Source organism: Microcaecilia unicolor, chromosome 6, assembly GCF_901765095.1.
Source record: "Microcaecilia unicolor chromosome 6, aMicUni1.1, whole genome shotgun sequence".
In the NCBI taxonomy this organism is placed as follows: Eukaryota; Metazoa; Chordata; class Amphibia; order Gymnophiona; family Siphonopidae; genus Microcaecilia; species Microcaecilia unicolor.
Genome location: NC_044036.1, coordinates 231,230,877 through 231,252,185, shown reverse-complemented (window position 1 = coordinate 231,252,185; position 21,309 = coordinate 231,230,877). Strand labels below are relative to the sequence as shown.

Below are 21,309 nucleotides of genomic sequence, written 5' to 3'. Positions count from 1 at the left end.
TTGGGCCCTGCACGTGGAACAGGTAGCATTTCAGAAAATGCTACCCTAGAGGATCTGGATTTGAGCTTTCTACCTAAGAGCCTAAATTTGGCTTCCAGAACCTCTCTCCCACATTTTCCTATGTCATTGGTACCCACATGTACCAAGACAGCGGACTCCTCCCCAGCACTATCTAAAATCCTATCTAGGTGACGTGTGAGGTCCGCCACCTTCGCACCAGGCAGGCAAGTCACCAGGCGATCCTCACGTCCACCAGCCACCCAGCTATCTATATGCCTAATGATCGAATCACCAACTACAACAGCTGTCCTAACCTTTCCCTCCCGGGCAGCACCTGGAGACATATCCTCGGTGCGAGAGGATAGTACATCCCCTGGTGGGCAGGTCCTGGCTACAGGAGTACTTCCTACTTCACCAGGGTGATGCTCTCCTTCTAGGAGACCTCCCTCCTCCAAGGTAGCACAAGGGCTACTAGACTGGAGGTGGGACCTCTCTACAACATCCCTGTAGGTCTCCTCTATGTACCTCTCTGTCTCCCTCAGCTCCACCAAGTCTGCTACTCTAGCCTCAAGAGAACGGACATGTTCTCTAAGAGCTAGGAGCTCTTTGCATCGGGCGCAAACATATGACATCTCACCAACTGGGAGATAATCATACATGTGACACTCAATGCAAAAGACTGGATAGCACCCCTCTCGCTGCTGGACTGCTGACTCCATCTTAGTGTTTTTGAGTTTTCCAATATTTTAAAACTTGCTACAGTATTAAGGATATTAGCCTAATATAAAAATGTCTTTTAGTTTATATAGAATATTGTGTGATTTATTTAGTGTTTCCTTCTTAGATGGTAATGAAATGTATTTAAAACTCTATAAGAGCACTCCTTGCTTGTTACCCTAATTACAATAACTGACTATAAATGAGGAGTTGTCCTAGGGGTGGAGTACTAAATTAGATCCTGCAGTGGCTGTTAGATTCTATCTGTTAATGCTGTGGTACATGGCTTTTAAAACTAAGTGGAAAAGACTATGCAGATTAGCTGTTTTCTGTTAGCTGTTGAAATTTGCTTTTTAAGTTTGCCTAACACTAACCTACAATTCCTCCTTTAAACCCCAATCTTTAAGTTCCCAAAGCACAAGCAAAGTAGCGTTCACTTACCAGAGAAATGTCCTCTTCTCTCAGAACTTCTCAGAAAGCCTACTTCATTTCTCTGTTGATCCAGTGGGGGCAACAGCAAATCCCACTCACTCCTGCTCCTTGCGACTACTTGAAGAAAATGGATGCTGAGACCTCTCGACGCAGCCTCATGGTACAACACAAATACAGGAGCTAGCGCAAGAGGTCTCGGCAGCCATTTTCTTCAGCCAGCCTCAAGGGACAGGAGTGGGCTTTCCTCTTTCTCCCACTGGACTGCCATGGAACCGAGATATATCCCCCCTCCCCCCCACCAGGCCTATCTAGACCGGGAAGTTAGAGGAATATTCTGGGGGTGGGGAGGAAGTCTGGAATGTCTTAGGTTGCAGGGAGAGGAAAGGGAATGAGGTGAGCTGTTTTGGGAGACAGGAGGGGGCTTAGAGGGCTCCAGGAAACCTGGACCCTGCTGAATACCAAACAGGAACCGTATTAACTCTGGCAGCTAGCAGCAGGAAAATTAGCCCTGAATATTCAGTGCCAAAGCTTGCTGACAGCTGAATATTACTCCCCCTTCCAATTTTTTTTTTTTTTTTTTGCTGCTTTTGAGAAGCAAAAAGGGCTCAGAAAGATGGAAGGTGGTTATTTCCAAGATGAATTTCTCAAGAATGTATAGGGTAAAGGCATGGTGTGGATCCCCAAGAATTAAATAGCAAGACTGCCATCTACTGAAGAAATGGAAACAGTCCAATTAAATAAGTTGAAAAGAGCTCTGTGTTTGTGAAGTGTGGTATATCAAGTTTTTATTAAACTAAACTACAGGCATTTTGCTAACAGAGTGCGTGCGTGTTTGTAAGCAAGAGAGGGGAGGTGTGACAGCATGCTTGAATATAAGTGTGCACGGGAAGGATATAAAGTGGTGGTGCGCAAAGCGAATGCTACATACCTGTAGAAGGTATTCTCAGAGGACAGCAGGCTGATTGTTCTCACTGATGGGTGACGTCCACGGCAGCCCCTCCAATCGGAATCTTCACTAGCAAAAGCCTTTCCTAGCCCTCGCGCGCCGATGCGCACCGCGCATGCGCGGCCGTCTTCCCGCCCAAAACCGGCTCGTGCCGGCCAGTCTCATATGTAGCAAGACAAAGACTAGGGAAGACACAACTCCAAAGGGGAGGCGGGCGGGTTTGTGAGAACAATCAGCCTGCTGTCCTCGGAGAATACCTTCTACAGGTATGTAGCATTCGTTTTCTCCGAGGACAAGCAGGCTGCTTGTTCTCACTGATGGGGTATCCCTAGCCCCCAGGCTCACTCAAAACAACAACCATGGTCAATTGGGCCTCGCAACGGCGAGGACATAACTGAGATTGACCTAAAAAATTTACCAACTAACTGAGAGTGCAGCCTGGAACAGAACAAACATGGGCCTAGGGGGATGGAGTTGGATTCTAAACCCCGAACAGAATCTGAAGCCCGAACCGACTGTCGCGACGGGTATCCTGCTGCAGGCAGTAATGAGATGTGAATGTATGGACAGATGACCACGTCGTAGCTTTGCAAATCTCTTCAATAGTGGCTGACTTCAAGTGGGCTACCGACGCTGCCATGCCTCTAACATTATGAGCCGTGACATGACCCTCAAGAGCCAGCCCAGCCTGGGCGTAAGTGAAGGAAATGCAATCTGCTAGCCAATTGGATATGGTGCGGTTTCCTACAGCCACTCCCCTGGGATCAAAAGAAACAAACAATTGGGCGGACTGTCTCCGCTCCAGATAGAAGGCCAATGCTCTCTTGCAGTCCAATGTGTGCAGCTGACGTTCAGCAGGGCAGGAATGAGGACGGGGAAAGAATGTTGGCAAGACAATTGACTGGTTCAGATGGAACTCCAACACAACCTTTGGCAGAAACTTAGGGTGAGTGCGGAGGACTACTCTGTTATGATGAAATTTTGTGTAAGGGGCCTGGGCTACCAGGGCCTGAAGCTCACTGACTCTACGAGCTGAAGTAACTGCCACCAAGAAAATGACCTTCCAGGTCAAGTACTTCAGATGGCAGGAATTCAGTGGCTCAAAAGGAGGTTTCATCAGCTGGGTGAGAACGACATTGAGATCCCATGACACTGTCGGAGGCTTGACAGGGGGCTTTGACAAAAGCAAACCTCTCATGAAGCGAACCACTAAAGGCTGTCCTGAGATCGGCTTACCTTCCACACGGTAATGGTATGCACTAATCGCACTAAGGTGAACCCTTACCGAGTTGGTCATGAGACCAGACTCAGACAAGTGCAGAAGGTATTCAAGCAGGGTCTGTGTAGGACAAGAGCGAGGATCTAGGGCCTTGCTGTCACACCAGACGGCAAACCTCCTCCACAGAAAGAAGTAACTTCTCTTAGTGGAATCTTTCCTGGAAGCAAGCAAGATGCGGGAGACACCCTCTGACAGACCCAAAGAGGCAAAGTCTACGCTCTCAACATCCAGGCCGTGAGAGCCAGGGACCGGAGGTTGGGATGCAGAAGCGCCCCTTCGTCCTGCGTGATGAGGGTCGGAAAACACTCCAATCTCCACGGTTCTTCGGAGGACAACTCCAGAAGAAGAGGGAACCAGATCTGACGCGGCCAAAAAGGAGCAATCAGAATCATGGTGCCTCGGTCTTGCTTGAGTTTCAACAAAGTCTTCCCCACCAGAGGTATGGGAGGATAAGCATACAGCAGACCCTCCCCCCAGTCCAGGAGGAAGGCATCCGATGCCAGTCTGCCGTGGGCCTGAAGCCTGGAACAGAACTGAGGGACTATGTGGTTGGCTCGAGATGCGAAGAGGTCTACCAAGGGGGTGCCCCACACCTGGAAGATGTCGCACTACACGGGAATTGAGCGACCACTCGTGAGGTTGCATAATCCTGCTCAACCTGTCGGCCAGACTGTTGTTTACGCCTGCCAGATATGTGGCTTGGAGCACCATGCCGTGACGGCGAGCCGAGAGCCACATGCTGACGGCTTCCTGACACAGGGGGCGAGATCCGGTGCCCCCCTGCTTGTTGACGTAGTACATGGCAACCTGGTTGTCTGTCTGAATTTGGATAATTTGGTGGGACAGCCGATCTCTGAAAGCCTTCAGAGCGTTCCAGATCGCTCGCAACTCCAGAAGATTGATCTGCAGATCGCGTTCCTGGAGGGACCAGCTTCCTTGGGTGTGAAGCCCATCGACATGAGCTCCCCATCCCAGGAGAGACGCATCCGTGGTTAGCACTTTTTGTGGCTGAGGAATTTGGAAAGGACGTCCCAGAGTCAAATTGGACCAAATCGTCCACCAATACAGGGATTTGAGAAAACTCGTGGACAGGTGGATCACGTCTTCTAGATCCCCAGCAGCCTGAAACCACTGGGAAGCTAGGGTCCATTGGGCAGATCTCATGTGAAGGCGGGCCATGGGAGTCACATGAACTGTGGAGGCCATGTGGCCCAGCAATCTCAACATCTGCCGAGCTGTGATCTGCTGTGACGCTCGCACCCGCGAGACGAGGGACAACAAGTTGTTGGCTCTCGCCTCTGGGAGATAGGCGCGAGCCGTCCGAGAATCCAGCAGAGCTCCTATGAATTCGAGTTTCTGCACTGGGAGAAGATGGGACTTTGGATAATTTATCACAAACCCCAGTAGCTCCAGGAGGCGAATAGTCATCTGCATGGACTGCAGGGCTCCTGCCTCGGATGTGTTCTTCACCAGCCAATCGTCGAGATATGGGAACACGTGCACCCCCAGCCTGCGAAGAGCCGCTGCTACTACAGCCAAGCACTTTGTGAACACCCTGGGCGCGGAGGCGAGCCCAAAGGGTAGCACACAGTACTGGAAATGACGTGTGCCCAGCTGAAATCGCAGATACTGCCTGTGAGCTGGCAGTATCGGGATGTGTGTGTAGGCATCCTTCAAGTCCAGAGAGCATAGCCAATCGTTTTCCTGAATCATGGGAAGAAGGGTGCCCAGGGAAAGCATCCTGAACTTTTCTTTGACCAGATATTTGTTCAGGGCCCTTAGGTCTAGGATGGGACGCATCCCCCCTGTTTTCTTTTCCACAAGGAAGTACCTGGAATAGAATCCCAGCCCTTCTTGCCCGGATGGCACGGGCTCGACTGCATTGGCACTGAGAAGGGCGGAGAGTTCCTCTGCAAGTACCTGCTTGTGCTGGAAGCTGTAAGACTGAGCTCCCGGTGGACAATTTGGAGGTTTTGAGGCCAAATTGAGGGTGTATCCTTGCCGGACTATTTGGAGAACCCACTGATCGGAGGTTATGAGAGGCCACCTTTGGTGAAAAGCTTTCAACCTCCCTCCGACTGGCAGGTCGCCCGGCACTGACACTTGGATGTCGGCTATGCTCTGCTGGAGCCAGTCAAAAGCTTGTCCCTTGCTTTTGCTGGGGAGCCGAGGGGCCTTGCTGAGGCGCACGCTGCTGACGAGAGCGAGCGCGCTGGGGCTTAGCCTGGGCTGCAGGCTGTCGAGAAGAAGGATTGTACCTACGCTTACCAGAAGAGTAGGGAACAGTCTTCCTTCTCCCGAAAAATCTTCTACCTGTAGAGGTAGAGGCTGAAGGCTGCCGGCGGGAGAACTTGTCGAATGCGGTGTCCCGCTGGTGGAGCTGCTCTACCACCTGCTCAACTTTTTCTCCAAAAATGTTATCCGCACGGCAAGGCGAGTCCGCAATCCGCTGCTGGATTCTATTCTCCAGGTCGGAGGCACGCAGCCATGAGAGTCTGCGCATCACCACACCTTGAGCAGCGGCCCTGGACGCAACATCAAAGGTGTCATACACCCCTCTGGCCAGGAATTTTCTGCACGCCTTCAGCTGCCTGACCACCTCCTGAAATGGCTTGGCTTGCTCAGGGGGGAGCGCATCCACCAAGCCCGCCAACTGCCGCACATTGTTCCGCATGTGTATGCTCGTGTAGAGCTGGTAAGACTGAATTTTGGCCACGAGCATAGAAGAATGGTAGGCCTTCCTCCCAAAGGAGTCCAAGGTTCTAGAGTCCTTGCCCGGGGGCGCCGAAGCATGCTCCCTAGAACTCTTGGCCTTCTTTAGGGCCAAATCCACAACTCCAGAGTCGTGAGGCAACTGAGTGCGCATCAGCTCTGGGTCCCCATGGATCCGGTACTGGGACTCGATCTTCTTGGGAATGTGGGGGGTTAGTTAAAGGCTTGGTCCAGTTCGCCAGCAATGTCTTTTTTAGGACATGATGCATGGGTACTGTGGACGCTTCCTTAGGTGGAGAAGGATAGTCCAGGAGCTCAAACATTTCAGCCCTGGGCTCGTCCTCCACAACCACCGGGAAGGGGATGGCCGTAGACATCTCCCGGACAAAGGAAGCGAAAGACAGACTCTCGGGAGGAGAAAGCTGTCTTTCAGGAGAGGGAGTGGGATCAGAAGGAAGACCCTCAGACTCCTCGTCAGAGAAATATCTGATGTCTCCTTCGTCTTCCCACGAGGCCTCACCCTCGGTGTCAGACACAAGTTCACGAACCTGTGTCTGCAACCGTGTCCGGATCGACTCCGTGGAACCACGGCCACGGTGGGGGCGTCGAGAGGTAGACTCCCTCGCCCGCACCGGCGAAGCTCCCTCCGCCGACGTAGTCGGGGAGCCTTCCTGGGAGGCGACCGCAGTCGGTACTGCACGCGGCACCGACGCCGGAGACCTCACCCCGGGCGATGGACCAGCCGGCGCCACGCTCGATGGTACCGGTGGCGCAAGCACCCCCGGTACCGGAGGGGTAGGGCGCAACAGCTCTCCCAGGATCTCTGGGAGAACGGCCCGGAGGCTCTCGTTCAGAGCGGCTGCAGAAAAAGGCATGGAGGTCGATGCAGGCGTCGATGTCAGAGTCTGTTCCGGGCGTGGAGGCTGTTCCGGGCTGTCCAGAGTGGAGCGCATCGACACCTCTTGGACAGAGGGTGAGCGGTCCTCTCGGTGCCGATTCCCTCGGCGACCCAGAGCTCTCGGTGCCGACACGGGAAGGGGACCGGTGTCGATGCTTCTTCGACTTCTTGCGAAGCATGTCACCGGAGCTTCCCGGCACCGACGAGGAGGACGTAGAATCCAGCCGTCTCTTCCTCGGGGCCGAGGCCGAAGAAGGTCGGTCTCGGGGGGGCTGTACCGCAGGAGCCCTCAGGGTAGGGGGAGACCCACCCGAAGGCTCACCGCCACCAGCAGGGGAATGGACAGCCCTCACCTGCACTCCAGACGAAGCACCACCGTCCAACGACATCAGAAGAGGTCCCGGTACCACCGACGTCGATACAGTCGTCCGATGTCTCAGCGCCGATGCAGAGGGCCGATGCCTCGATGCACTCGATGCACTGGCAGCCGAGGATGAAGGTCTGGACGCTGAAGACGTCGATGCACTCAATACCCCCGGTGCCGATGCCGACGAAGAGCCCGAGAACAAAATGTTCCACTGGGCTAACCTCGCTACCTGAGTCCGCTTTTGTAAAAGGGAACACAGACTACAGGCCTGAGGGCGGTGCCCAGCCCCCAGACACTGAAGACACGACGCGTGCCTGTCAGTGAGCGAGATTACCCGGGCGCACTGGGTGCACTTCTTGAAGCCGCTGGAAGGCTTCGATGTCATGGGCGGAAAAATCACGCCGGCGAGATCAAAACTCGAAATGACGAAAATTGGCACCACAAAAATAGGGAGAAGAAAATTTCGACCGAGGCCTAACTGAGGCCTACCCCGACGACGAAAGAAAACTTACCGGGGCGAAAAGCTCGAAATACGGGAAGGAAAAAACCAAACAGGCTCTTCCCGAACACTTTTTAAACTTTCTGAGAAGAAACGAGTCGACAACGACGCGCGAGGTCAACTTTCCGGGGCACGAACGGCGAAACACGACCGTACCGAGCGCGGACAAAAGAAGACTGGCCGGCACGAGCCGGTTTTGGGCGGGAAGGCGGTGCGCATTGGCGCGCGAGGGCTAGCAAAGGCTTTTGCTACTGAAGATTCCGATTAGAGGGGCTGCCGTGGACGTCACCCATCAGTGAGAACAAGCAGCCTGCTTGTCCTCGGAGAAAAATCATTATACAGTGGTGGAAATAAGTATTTGATCCCTTGCTGATTTTGTAAGTTTGCCCACTGACAAAGACATGAGCAGCCCATAATTGAAGGGTAGGTTATTGGTAACAGTGAGAGATAGCACATCACAAATTAAATCCGGAAAATCACATTGTGGAAAGTATATGAATTTATTTGCATTCTGCAGAGGGAAATAAGTATTTAATCCCTCTGGCAAACAAGACCTAATACTTGGTGGCAAAACCCTTGTTGGCAAGCACAGCGGTCAGACGTCTTCTGTAGTTGATGATGAGGTTTGCACACATGTCAGGAGGAATTTTGGTCCACTCCTCTTTGCAGATCATCTCTAAATCATTAAGAGTTCTGGGCTGTCGCTTGGCAACTCGCAGCTTCAGCTCCCTCCATAAGTTTTCAATGGGATTAAGGTCTGGTGACTGGCTAGGCCACTCCATGACCCTAATGTGCTTCTTCCTGAGCCACTCCTTTGTTGCCTTGGCTGTATGTTTTGGGTCATTGTCGTGCTGGAAGACCCAGCCACGACCCATTTTTAAGGCCCTGGCGGAGGGAAGGAGGTTGTCACTCAGAATTGTACGGTACATGGCCCCATCCATTCTCCCATTGATGCGGTGAAGTAGTCCTGTGCCCTTAGCAGAGAAACACCCCCAAAACATAACATTTCCACCTCCATGCTTGACAGTGGGGACGGTGTTCTTTGGGTCATAGGCAGCATTTCTCTTCCTCCAAACACGGCGAGTTGAGTTCATGCCAAAGAGCTCAATTTTTGTCTCATCTGACCACAGCACCTTCTCCCAATCACTCTCGGCATCATCCAGGTGTTCACTGGCAAACTTCAGACGGGCCGTCACATGTGCCTTCCGGAGCAGGGGGACCTTGCGGGCACTGCAGGATTGCAATCCGTTATGTCGTAATGTGTTACCAATGGTTTTCGTGGTGACAGTGGTCCCAGCTGCCTTGAGATCATTGACAAGTTCCCCCCTTGTAGTTGTAGGCTGATTTCTAACCTTCCTCATGATCAAGGATACCCCACGAGGTGAGATTTTGCGTGGAGCCCCAGATCTTTGTCGATTGACAGTCATTTTGTACTTCTTCCATTTTCTTACTATGGCACCAACAGTTGTCTCCTTCTCGCCCAGCGTCTTACTGATGGTTTTGTAGCCCATTCCAGCCTTGTGCAGGTGTATGATCTTGTCCCTGACATCCTTAGACAGCTCCTTGCTCTTGGCCATTTTGTAGAGGTTAGAGTCTGACTGATTCACTGAGTCTGTGGACAGGTGTCTTTCATACAGGTGACCATTGCCGACAGCTGTCTGTCATGCAGGTAACGAGTTGATTTGGAGCATCTACCTGGTCTGTAGGGGCCAGATCTCTTACTGGTTGGTGGGGGATCAAATACTTATTTCCCTCTGCAGAATGCAAATAAATTCATATACTTTCCACAATGTGATTTTCCGGATTTAATTTGTGATGTGCTATCTCTCACTGTTACCAATAACCTACCCTTCAATTATGGGCTGCTCATGTCTTTGTCAGTGGGCAAACTTACAAAATCAGCAAGGGATCAAATACTTATTTCCACCACTGTACATACAGATGGAGAAACAAACAGACTGATCCTTAATAGCCCTCTGGGAAATATGTCTAAAGAGGAAAGAGTAGTTTAATTTTTTTATTTTTTTCTGTGATACATTTTCAATGAGGTGATGATCACAAGCTATCACTGAAAGGTGTGAAAAATCCAATCAAGAATGCATGGTCTTTAAGCCCATACAAAGTATCTGATTTATATGCAGATAAAAAGTATGCAGTTGCAAAAGATGCATATTACCTATACATCTATTTTGCAAATTTAAAAATGGACACATGGGGCCAGATGCATCAACCAAATGTAAAAAATTCAAAAACGTTAAACTCCCTAACGAATTTGAAAAAACAAAGCATGCACCAAAAAAACAAGTCGCACATGTTCAGTGCGGTATTGAAAAGTACAATGTATCAAAGATTCGTAATCCCCGTCGGTAATCGGCCCCTAAATCATGCGCAGAGCAGCCAAGCGTTATGCTGGCTGTTCTGCGCATGCCACAAACTTCAGAACAACAACAACAACAAAAACCCATAAACACGTGGCTCCCCGCTCCCCCCTGCATCACTACAAAACTAAACATACCTCAAAAAAGGATCGGGAGGGGCCAAAGGCGCTCGTCAGAAGCGTCCTCTATGGACGGCCTTGCCCCCCCCCCCCCCCGAGATAGCCGCTGTTCCCCGCTTCCGCCCTTTACTAAATTAAAAACTGAAAATAAAAATTTAAACTTTTGCAGCGCCGGGCCCCCCTCCCTTCCTGTCTCGATCTTCTTCTTTTCCCAACACTGCTCCGCCTCCTGCCATCCTCCGCCCCTTGCCCCACCCCCTGAGTTCATCGCTGCCGTTCCCCCCCCTCCAACGGACCCCCCCTCCGCTTTACCGGCCGTGCAGCGCCTCTCACCTGTGTGTGAAGGCGCTGCACGGGTTGAAACAACGGATCGTCGATCGCTTCTGCATCCACCAACGTCTCTCTCCTTCTTCTTGTGCCCGCCCTCCTCTGACGCAAGTTACCCTACGTCAGAGGATGGCGGGCACAAGAAGAAGGAGAGAGACGTCGGTGGAGGCAGAAGCGATCAACGATCTGTTGTTTCATCCCGTGCAGCGCCTTCACACACAGGTGAGAGGCGCTGCACGGCCGGTAAAGCGGAGGGGGGGGTCCTTTGGAGGGGGGAACGGCGGCGACGAACTCAGGGGGGCAGGGCAAGGGGTGGAGGATGGGGGGAGGCAGAGCAGTGTTGGGAAAAGAAGAAGATCGAGACAGGAAGGGAGGGGGGGCCGGCACTGCAAACGTTTAGATTTTTATTTTCAGTTTTTAATTTAGTAAAGGACGGAAGTGGGGAACAGCGTCGATCTCGGAGGGGGGGGGGGGGGGGGGTCGGCAAGGCCGTCCATACAGGACGCTTCTGACGAGCGCCTTTGCCCCCTTCCGATCCTTTTTTGAGGTATGTTTAGTTTTGTAATGATGCAGGGGGGAGCGGGGAGACATGTTTTTGTGTTTGTATCTCACTTTTCTTTTTAAACGTGCCGCCTTGGATTTTTATGGTGCAGGGGGCAGCGGGGAGATGACAGCTCAGGCCTTAATGATAGGTCTGAGCTCACGTAAAATTTCTGACGGTAAATGATTCGTTGCAATCGTCGGTATGGTAAGTGCATTCCGAATTGTCCACATTTCAATGGTAGTTTCTTGTTTGCATTCCGTTTTCGTTAGCTGCTAGCGTCTTCGGGAAATGGCGTTTGATGCATGCTAAGGTTGAACATTTCTTCGCTGAGGGTCAGTAAAGGGTCGTTAAGGTTTAGTGCATCTGGGCCATGCAGATTTCAACCTTTCCCCAGAAGTACCACCCTCCTTCTAGTGCTGTTCAACCTTAGATTAACAAATCTATTAACAATAGACTAGCCAGCTGCCTTCCTGTGACAGCTCTAATACATCTCCTTTAGATTTTAAGCTTGTGGATTATAATTTTGAACTTAAAGCTCCACTTCAGCTCAACATTTAGCCAGTTTTCACACATGGTACCTTTCTCATGATCTTTCGACCATAGAACATCACTTTGTCTCTCTTGCGAAACCTGTATCGACGCACTTCTGGTTGCTGCTGCTCCTCTGAAATTCAGGGAAAAAAAATCTTCACTTTTGTTGGGTTATACTTGCAAACAAGAGGTGGACTATCTGAATAAAGCACAGGTAAATTCCTACTTTTGTGGCATTCTCTGAAAACCTAAAGTACTCTAGCTTAGAACATTTCATCTGTAAAGTGGAATAAAGTACTGCGGAAATTACTGGGGACTGGCTCAATAGCTTGCATGGTAAGTGCAGCACAATATCATGTATTAAGAATTCAATTCCCAGGTCAGCCGGAGATGGTCCAAAGAGAGCTCACAAACCTTAGGAGGAGGAAGTTGTGGTCACTGGGTAAGAATGATGCCTAAGTGATCAGAGTCAGGGTCTGCAGTTGTAACATTCCAATCAGCTTCATGGCCACTAGCCCCAGATAATCAATGCAATAACTCAACAGGGGTAGGGTGCGAAGAAAACACAAATGTGGTGGAAAACATTCCTGTATAATATGAATGAAGGCTCATGGTGCAAGATCCAAGTCTTGCTCCAACTAAGCTGAAAGAGAACTGTCAAGTCAAAATAAAACATGGTTTGGAGGAACAAGACAGTGCAATGTGTCCCAAAAGCTCGTCATTGGATCCCTAATGGAAAACAATTAGGAAAGGGTGGTGACCAACATAAATAACAGAAGTCTGAGACTTATTTTATTACATTTACACAGCAAATCTTCTAACAGTTTAGTTGTACTAGAAATATTACAAAACAGAATCAAGAACAGCTGTTTCAAAGACCCCCCAGAACATTTTCCCTGGTGCTGAAAAGCTGCAACTGTATAGGTACAGCAGGGGAAAGAGCACCTCAATCATCTGTGAGGTTTTCTTTGTTAATGATATGTGCCACTGGTGCATTAGAAGCTAAGGTGTGATTTATGAAAGACAATTAATTAAAACAAGGGAGACATTACACAGCAGAAATGAGCATTCATTTTCCCTCCATCCCAACTTCTGAAACCATCACAGAAGAAAAGGATTAATCCAGAGGAAGAAACACTGCTCGACACATTGCGACAGCTGAATCAGATATGGCCTGAAGCATATGGTGGAGAGAAGGACCCTCAACAAGGGCTGCCTAAACTAAGCTTAGAATGGTCACCACTACACCTTATGGCTTATTTCAGATAGTGAGCATATGTGTATGTGTGTATATATATATATATATATATATATATATATATATATATATATATATATATATACATACACACACCCCCAATACCCAAAGTGATTTAACTGGCCAGAAGAGGCTCCTGCCCGGATAAATCACTTCTATTGCCTAAGTAGTGATATTTGACAGAATGCAACTAGATAATGCCACTGAATATAACCACAGATTGCTTCTGCACTGTCCAGTTTGTGCTGGGACAGTCCATGGACAGAGCTTGGCAGAGCATGGAAGGAGCCAGGACCTGACTGGATAGCGGCTATATTCATACAGGAAAAAGGCAGCAAAGTTGACGTGGCACTGGTCTGAATACTGGCTGGTGCATTGTTAGCTTCCAGGTTGTCCTGCTCCTCCCTCTAATCACTGCAGCCAATGTAATGGAAGCCACAATGGGACATTGCTCCTGCTCATATGACCCCAGTGGTCCTTACAAGTAGGTAGGGGGGGCCTAGGCCCTTAAATAGGTGCAGAATAGTAGGGAGGACCGGGGTGGCGAAGGAGGGAGGGATGGGTGGATTCACAGAAGCACAGGGCACCTTATTGCATAAATTTAAGGAAGCCCCAGTGACTTCCTTAACTTTAATTTAGCCCCAGATATTTAATGCAGCTGCCCGGACAAAGCCCAGTATTGAATATCCAGGGCAAAATGGCTCATAAACAGAGTTCATAAACAGGCCTATGACAGGCAGGAGGTAATCATTTACAGTTGGTCAACATGGGGTTTTTGCTAGAAGACAAGCACATCATGTATTTATTATTTATTTTATAACATTTCTGAGACAAATGAAATGTTATGGAGTGAAAAAGTTTCCTGAAAAATAATGGTCACTTGGTAAATTGAAGAAACTTGTTCACAAAATCAGTATTACTGGTGATTTCAAACATTGCCCCAATAATGGTGGACCCAGCAGAACACACACTGCTGTCATTAACCAAGTTGAAGACCTGGTATTAAGTCTAGAGGGCACACCATAGATCCACGACATGCAAATATATTTTGAACATGCACTTTAAACAATAAATACAAATAATTAAAATTCAGTATATTTTTGTGTGCAAATTGATTTTAAGCGTTTACATTTATTGCTTTCATGATATTTCAAAGTGTCTTTATTATGTGATGTTTTCATTTAAAGACATTTGTCAATTATGTTTCATCTATAGCTAAGTTAAAAAAAAAGGTGTCAATGTTCCATCATTTAAGTTTGATCTGATAATCGATTTAATACCTTCATTTATAGAAATTAAACAGACAAAAATAGTTTAATGAATTACAACTGTTTCTACCCTAAACATAAAGATAAAATCTCTATAGGGTAATTTTTATACTTGAGACATTTATATACCAAGAAAGAGGAAAATAGATGCCAAGCCCAATGTATGAAATTGTAATTTATTATTCTGTCTTTTGTTTGATACTATTGCCAGCACTTATGATATTACATTTCCTTATTCCATTTCCTTATCTACCTTTACATAATACATCAAAGCATGAATATCATAAATATTACAAATTTTAAATTAAAAAGATGCATAAAACAGTTTAAAATAATTTTATGTATGATAATTGAGGTGATAGCGCTTGCATACTGCCAAAGGTCTATGCAAAGAAATATAAGGGTTGAAAGAAATGCCTCTATCTTCATAATTCATCAACAGATGGTAAGCACTGAACAGATGGTAAGCACTGACGCACCACATGATTTAATTTGTTCATTGAAATCTCTTCTTTCATCTCAGCATCGTGTGAAGAGGTTGTTTTGCTATTGTTTGTGAAATGGAAACATGGTGTAAGCACTTGTCGGAGCAATTTAAGCAACGTGCCATGGTAGAATTTCTGACTGTTGAAGGAGTCCCTCCAACTGAAATTCGCCATTGCACGCAGGTTGTTTATGGTAATGACTGTGCTCATGTGAGTACTGTGCATCACTGGGCCAAAACTGTCAAGACTGTGGACCAGAAAGGGCTGATGTGTGATTAAAAAGAAAGTGGACAACCCATGACAGCAATGAAAGAATGTAAAGGACATTCGGAGGATCACTCAAAAAGAAACTGCTGACACACTTTGCATTTCACAGTAACCTAAGAACATAACATACCAGCCATACAAGGTCAGACCAAAGGTCCATCTAACGCAGTATCCTGCTTCCAACAGTAGCCAATCAAGGTCACGAGCACCTTGCAGAAACCCAATTAGTAGCAACACTACATTCAACAAATCCCGGGGCAAGCAGTGGCTTCCCACATGTCCATCTCAACAACAGACCATGGACTTTTTCTACAGGAACTTGTCCAAAACTTTTTTAAAACCCAGATACACTAATCAGTGTCACAACAGCCTATTCCGAAAGGATGGGCTCCACCTTAACCAGGGTGGGATCAGGCTGCTGGCATCGGCATTTAAAAAGGAGATAGAGCAGCTTTTAAACTACAAATGGGGTCAAGGCCGACAGTTGCTCAAAAGCGCATGGTTCGGGATAAGGTATCTTTCAAAGGTATCACCAAAACAGGGAAGATAGGGTATCCTGATAGTGAGGTTGAAAAAGAGACCAAAGTAGATCAGGTGTTCTTAAATAAAAATAAAAATCAGACAAAAGATTGCAAATTAATATTGTCAAGTACTGAGCATGATGTAAATAGGAACAACAAACAGTTTGAAATGTCTATATGCGAATGCCACGAGCCTAAGAAATAAGATGGGAGAGTTAGAATATATTGCACTAAATGAAAAATGAGATATAATAGGCATCTCTGAGACCTGGTGGAAGAAGAATAATGAGTGGAACACTGTCATAACAGGGTACAAATTATATTGTAATGATAGGGTGGATCGAATTGGTGGCAGGGTAGCATTGTATATTAAGGAGAGCCTTGAATCAAATAGACTGAAAATTCTGCAGGAAACAAAACATCTTGGAATCACTGTGGATTGAAATTCCATGTGTAAAGGGGAAAAGGATAGTGATAGGAGTGTACTACCGTCCGCCTAGCCAGGATGAACATAAAGATGCAGAAATGTTAAAGGAAATTAGGGATGCAAACAATCTGGGCAACACAATAATAATGGGTGATTTCAATTACCCCGATATTGACTGGATAAATGTAACATCGGGACACGCTAGGGAGGTAAAATTCCTTGATGAAATCAAGAACAGCTTTATGGAGCAGCTGGTACAGGAGCCGACGAGAGAAGAAAAAATTCTAGACCTAGTCGTTAGTGGAGCGCATGATCTGGTGCGGGAGGTAATGGTGCGGGGGCTGCTTGATAACAGTGATCATAATATGATCGGATTTGATATTAGCTTTGAAGTAAGTATACATAGGAAATCATATACGTTAGCGTTTAACTTTAAAAAAGGAGACTATGATAAAATGAGAAGAATGGCTACGAGGGTCAAAAATTTACATCAAGCGTGGATGCTGTTCAAAAACACCATCCTGGAAGCCCAGCCAAATATATTCCACGTATTAAAAAAGGAGGACGGAAGACCAAACAACAGCCAGCATGGTTAAAAAGTGAGGTAAAGGAAGCTATTACAGCTAAAAGAAAATCCTTCAGAAAATGGAAGGAGGAACCGACTGAAAATAATAAGAAACAGCACAAAGAATGTCAAGTCAAATGCAAAGCGCTGATAAGGAAGGCTAAAAGGGACTTCGAAAAAAAGATTGCGTTGGAGGCAAAAACACAAAGTAAAAATTTTTTTTAGGTATATTAAAAGCAGAAAGCCGCCAAAAGAATCAGTTGGACCGTTAGATGACTGAGGAGCAAAAGGTGCGATCAGGGAAGACAAAGGCGTAGCGGAGAGATTAAATGAATTCTTTGCTTCCCTCTTCACCGAGGAAAATTTGAGTGGGATACCAGTGCCGGAAATAGTATTTGAAGCTGACGAGTCGGAGAAACTTAATGAATTCTCTGTAAACCTGGAGAATGTAATGGGCCAGTTCCACAAACTGAAGAGTAGCAAATCTCCTGGACTGGACGGTATTCTTCCCAGAGTACGGATAGAATTGAAAAATGAGCTTGCGGATCTACTGTTAGAAATATGTAATTTATCCTTAAAATCGAGCATGGTACCGGAAGATTGGAGGGTGGCCAATGTAAAGCCGATTTTTAAGAAAGGTACCAGAGGAGATACAGAAAATTATAGACCAGTGAGTCTGACGTCGGTGCCGGGCAAAATGGTAGACACTATTATAAAGCACAAAATTACAGAGCATATTCAAAAGCATGGATTAATGAGACAAAATCAACATGGATTTAGTGACGGGATTGCCTCACCAATCTACTACATTTCTTTGAGGGGGTGAACAAACATGTGGATAAAAGGCAGCCGGTTGAAATTGTGTATCTGGATTTTCAGAAGGCATTTGACAAAGTGCCTCATGAAAGACTCCAGAGGAAATTGGAGAGTCATGGGATAGGAGGTAGTGTTCTATTGTGGATTAAAAACTGGTTAAAAGAAAGAAAACAGAGAGTAGGGTTAAATGGTCAGTATTCTCAATGGAGAAGGGTAGTTAGTGGAGTTCCCCAGGGGTCTGTGCTGGGACCGCTGCTTTTAAACATATTTATAAAAAACCTAGAGATGGGATTAACTAGTGAGGTAATTAAATTTGCTGATGACACAAAGTTATTCAAAGTCGTTAAATCACGGGAGGATTGTGAAAAATTACAAGCCTCAGGCCCCCTCAACCTTGGTGGCCAGTCAAGTGCCTGTGTTTTGGGCACTACTGGCAGCCCTCCTAGTCCTTGCACCACTGTCCTTTAATTTTTCGGGCCGCCGGCAGTGTCAGTAAAGTAAGTGCAATGCCTTTGGCAGCCCGGAAGCTTTCCCTCTGGTACAATATCTTCCCGGTGGGGCACTGTAACAGAGGGAGAGCTTCCAGGGCTGCCAAAGGCAGTGTGCTAACCTTGCTGATGCTGCCGGCAGCCCGGAAAATTGAAGAAAGGCAGAGGTGCAGGGACTCGGAAGGGAGCAAGTAGTACCAAATCATGCAGAGGGAGAGCATGCAAGAACCGCTGCAAGGGGGGGGGGGGGGGGGGGGGGAGAGAGAGAGAGAGAAAAAAGTCACCACATCGCCAGAGCGTGGCAGAGGAAGAGATGGAGAAATTCCAGACCATGCCGGTGGGGGGGGGGGGGGGGGGGGGGGGGAAGTAAGGAAATGAGAGAGCTGACCAGGTTAGATTAAGAACAGGAGACAACACAAAAGCTGAAGCCAATTAGGTAAATCTCCCTTTTCCTCTCATTCGGGCAGCCGTCATCCCCATTCACCCAAAACGAAGCAAACAAACCTATGAGCTGCTCTATCCACATTGTCTTTCTTTATTGTTGGTAGTATTTTTATTTGATTTCACTTATATTTTCAAACATGCTGGCTTGTGCAACATAATAATAAACACAGATGAAGTACTGGTTTCACTGATTAGAGCGGTATAGTTCCAAATTGTAAATCACTGGAGGGGCTAGTTATAGGGACTCCCTGTATTTATGCAGAGATGTTTTCATCTAGTAAAAGGCCACTAAAATAGCCATGATATGAGAATCAGGTTCTTAATCAGAATTACTATTTATAAGTATAATTAAAAAAAAACATTTAAAGATATAAAGAAGATTCGAGGCATGTTGACTAGGTTCTGTTGGAGTGGGAAAAAGGCTAAAGTTAAATTGGAATATCTCTATGGGAAAAGAACAGAGGGAGGCCTGGGGTTGCCTGACATTAAACAATATAATTGGGCCTGTTTAGCTAGACACTTAGCAGATTGGATTATGGAAACAGAAGAGCATACGACATGGAATACTGAGTGTGCATTGTTTAGACCATATCATCCCTATTATATGATGCACGTTGAGAGTAAAATGTTACCAAAGGAATGGAAACATCATATTTTATTGCACCCAATGAGATGTATATGGCAGTACATATTGAGGAGATTAAATAAGAACCCACGATGTACGGACCTCCTCCCACTAGTAGGAAATAGAGCATTCGAACCAGGGAATGCTTACCCGAAATTTATTAAGTGGGCACAGGAGGGAGTGGTATTAGTGGCAGATGTTATGCAAGATACGGGAAAGATTATATCAAGAGAGGCTTTAGAGGACTTGGTGGGAGTAGAGAACGTGACATGGTATGCTTACTGCCAGATCCACAGCTATATTGAGAAATTACTTAGAGAAAAATGTGATAGAGGGATGTATGAGTTGCTGGTGAATTTGTTTTTGCCTCAGGGAAGAGAACAGACTACGGTGTCCACACTGTATAAACAGCTAAGCTTGATTGCCAAGCATCGTAGTTATGAAGCAGTGGCAAGACGATGGTCTGAGGATTTAAAGGTAGAGATCAGCAGTGGAGATATAGTCCAATCACTAAAGGAGATAGTACATAAAAAAAAAACATTAATTAGGTTGAGACCCCTGGAGCATTTAACTTTTTTTTCCTGTGCCTACATCAAAAGAAAAAAGTGGCATGTGGGAACTTGCTCCTTTTGTTTTGTGGAATGCAGTGGTATATTATAAAAACTAGCCATTAAGCCCGTTAAAACGAGCGAGATTTCCAGCTACCCTCCTCGCCGCTGCTCCCTCCCCCCTCCGTGCCGGACCTGACAGCGCCTCTCACCTCCATGTAAAAGCGCTGCAGGCAGCAGCAGATCGCTCTGCTGCTGCCTGCAGCGCTTCCACACGGAGGTGAGAGGCGCTGTCAGGTCAGTGCAGGGGCCCGATACGGAGGGGGGCGGGAGCGGCGGCGGGGATGGGGGGGAGGGTGGAGGTTGGTGCGCGCGATGTTCGTTTCCGTGTGGCAGCGTCCGACAGTGACTCCGACTCCGTTTCCCTCTCTGTTACGCCTTCTGACGTCATCACGTCTTGACGCGAGGGTGGGACAGAGAGGGAAGTCTCTACTGCGCATTTGCAGGTGAGTCGGTCACTTGCCATTTATATGTTTGATGCACTTGCCTTTTTTTATTACTACTATTTCACACAGAGGTATTGAATAATGAGGGAAGGGCTTCCTTCATGCAGCGGTCCTGTCCAGAGTCCATCTAAATATGACAATATTGTCCAGTTCAGCACACTGTTAGCCGCAAAGTTCATACAACATTAATTATGTTCTGAGGAAAATAATCTGTTAGCTCAGGCTACTCGCTATATAAATATTCCATCACCGTTCATTATTGCTACCAAGTATTACATATTAAGGGCATTTGCTTTAAACTTTGGATAAACAAAATTAAAACAAAGTTTAAAGCAAATGCCCTTAATATGTAATACTTGGTAGCAATAATGAACGGTGATGGAATATTTATATAGTGAGTAGCCTGACCCAACTGGATAGTCTTTACATTTGTTTTTTAAACCCAAAGGTAAATCCTATGGATGGTTGAACAATTAGGTTATAACTTGTGTTGTTTCTGACTTTACTTGTTTCAGACTGCTTTGGGTCCTACTGATCTGTGAGCTGTCTAGAATTTTGGAAGATTGAAATGAGAAAATAAAAATCTTGTATGTACTCTGTAGAAGTTGTTTACTTTTACAATGTATATATGGATGCCTGTTTTGGTGTGTGCATGTCTATTCACATGGCTATGATATCTGAACATACGGCATAATTAAAGGGCAGACTTAAAATGCCCAGTTGGTTATATATGCTAATCTCAACTTTGTTTAATGTTTCAGACATATCCAAAAACAACAAAGACAAGAACGACAAACCTATTCTACGAGAGGCAAAATAGACCCACTAACATTCTGGCAACAATTCTATACCGACGAATGGACCACACCTACAGACTCACCCCAATTTCTTCAAGAATGGGAGAACAGATGCAGAACAACACTAGACAATATAGCACCACTTCAAACCAGAACCTCACATAGGAAAAACTCATTACCATGGTTCAACGAAGAACTAAAAACACAGGTCAGAAGACTAGAAAGAGCATGGAGCAAGAAAAAAGACGAACATACACTTAAAAACTGGAAACAACCACAGAGGAAATACAAATACTCTATCAGACAAACTAAAAGAACGTTCTACAAAACCAAAATAGGACCAAATTACAAGGATACACACAAACTCTTCACACTCGTAAACAATCTCAAACACCACCACGGTTACATCCAACAACACAGATACCCCAACAGCAACCAACCTTGCAAATTACTTCAAGGAAAAAATCATAAAGCTCTGACTCATGATACCTACTAATGCAACAGACTACGCAAATATCCTTGAATGTCTAGACCCAAAATCCGAG

General features: G+C 46.7%; 1 protein-coding gene across 1 annotated transcript in view; it reads right to left on the bottom strand.

The window, feature by feature from the left end:
- Nucleotides 1-21,309, bottom strand: part of PNPLA7 (patatin like phospholipase domain containing 7) — a 2,530,065-nt gene that overhangs the window by 2,098,931 nt on the left and 409,825 nt on the right. Inside the window, exon 6 of the mRNA XM_030206608.1 lies at nucleotides 11,797-11,882. Coding sequence (XP_030062468.1) covers nucleotides 11,797-11,882 — 86 coding nt within the window. The remainder of the gene's footprint in view (nucleotides 1-11,796; nucleotides 11,883-21,309) is intronic.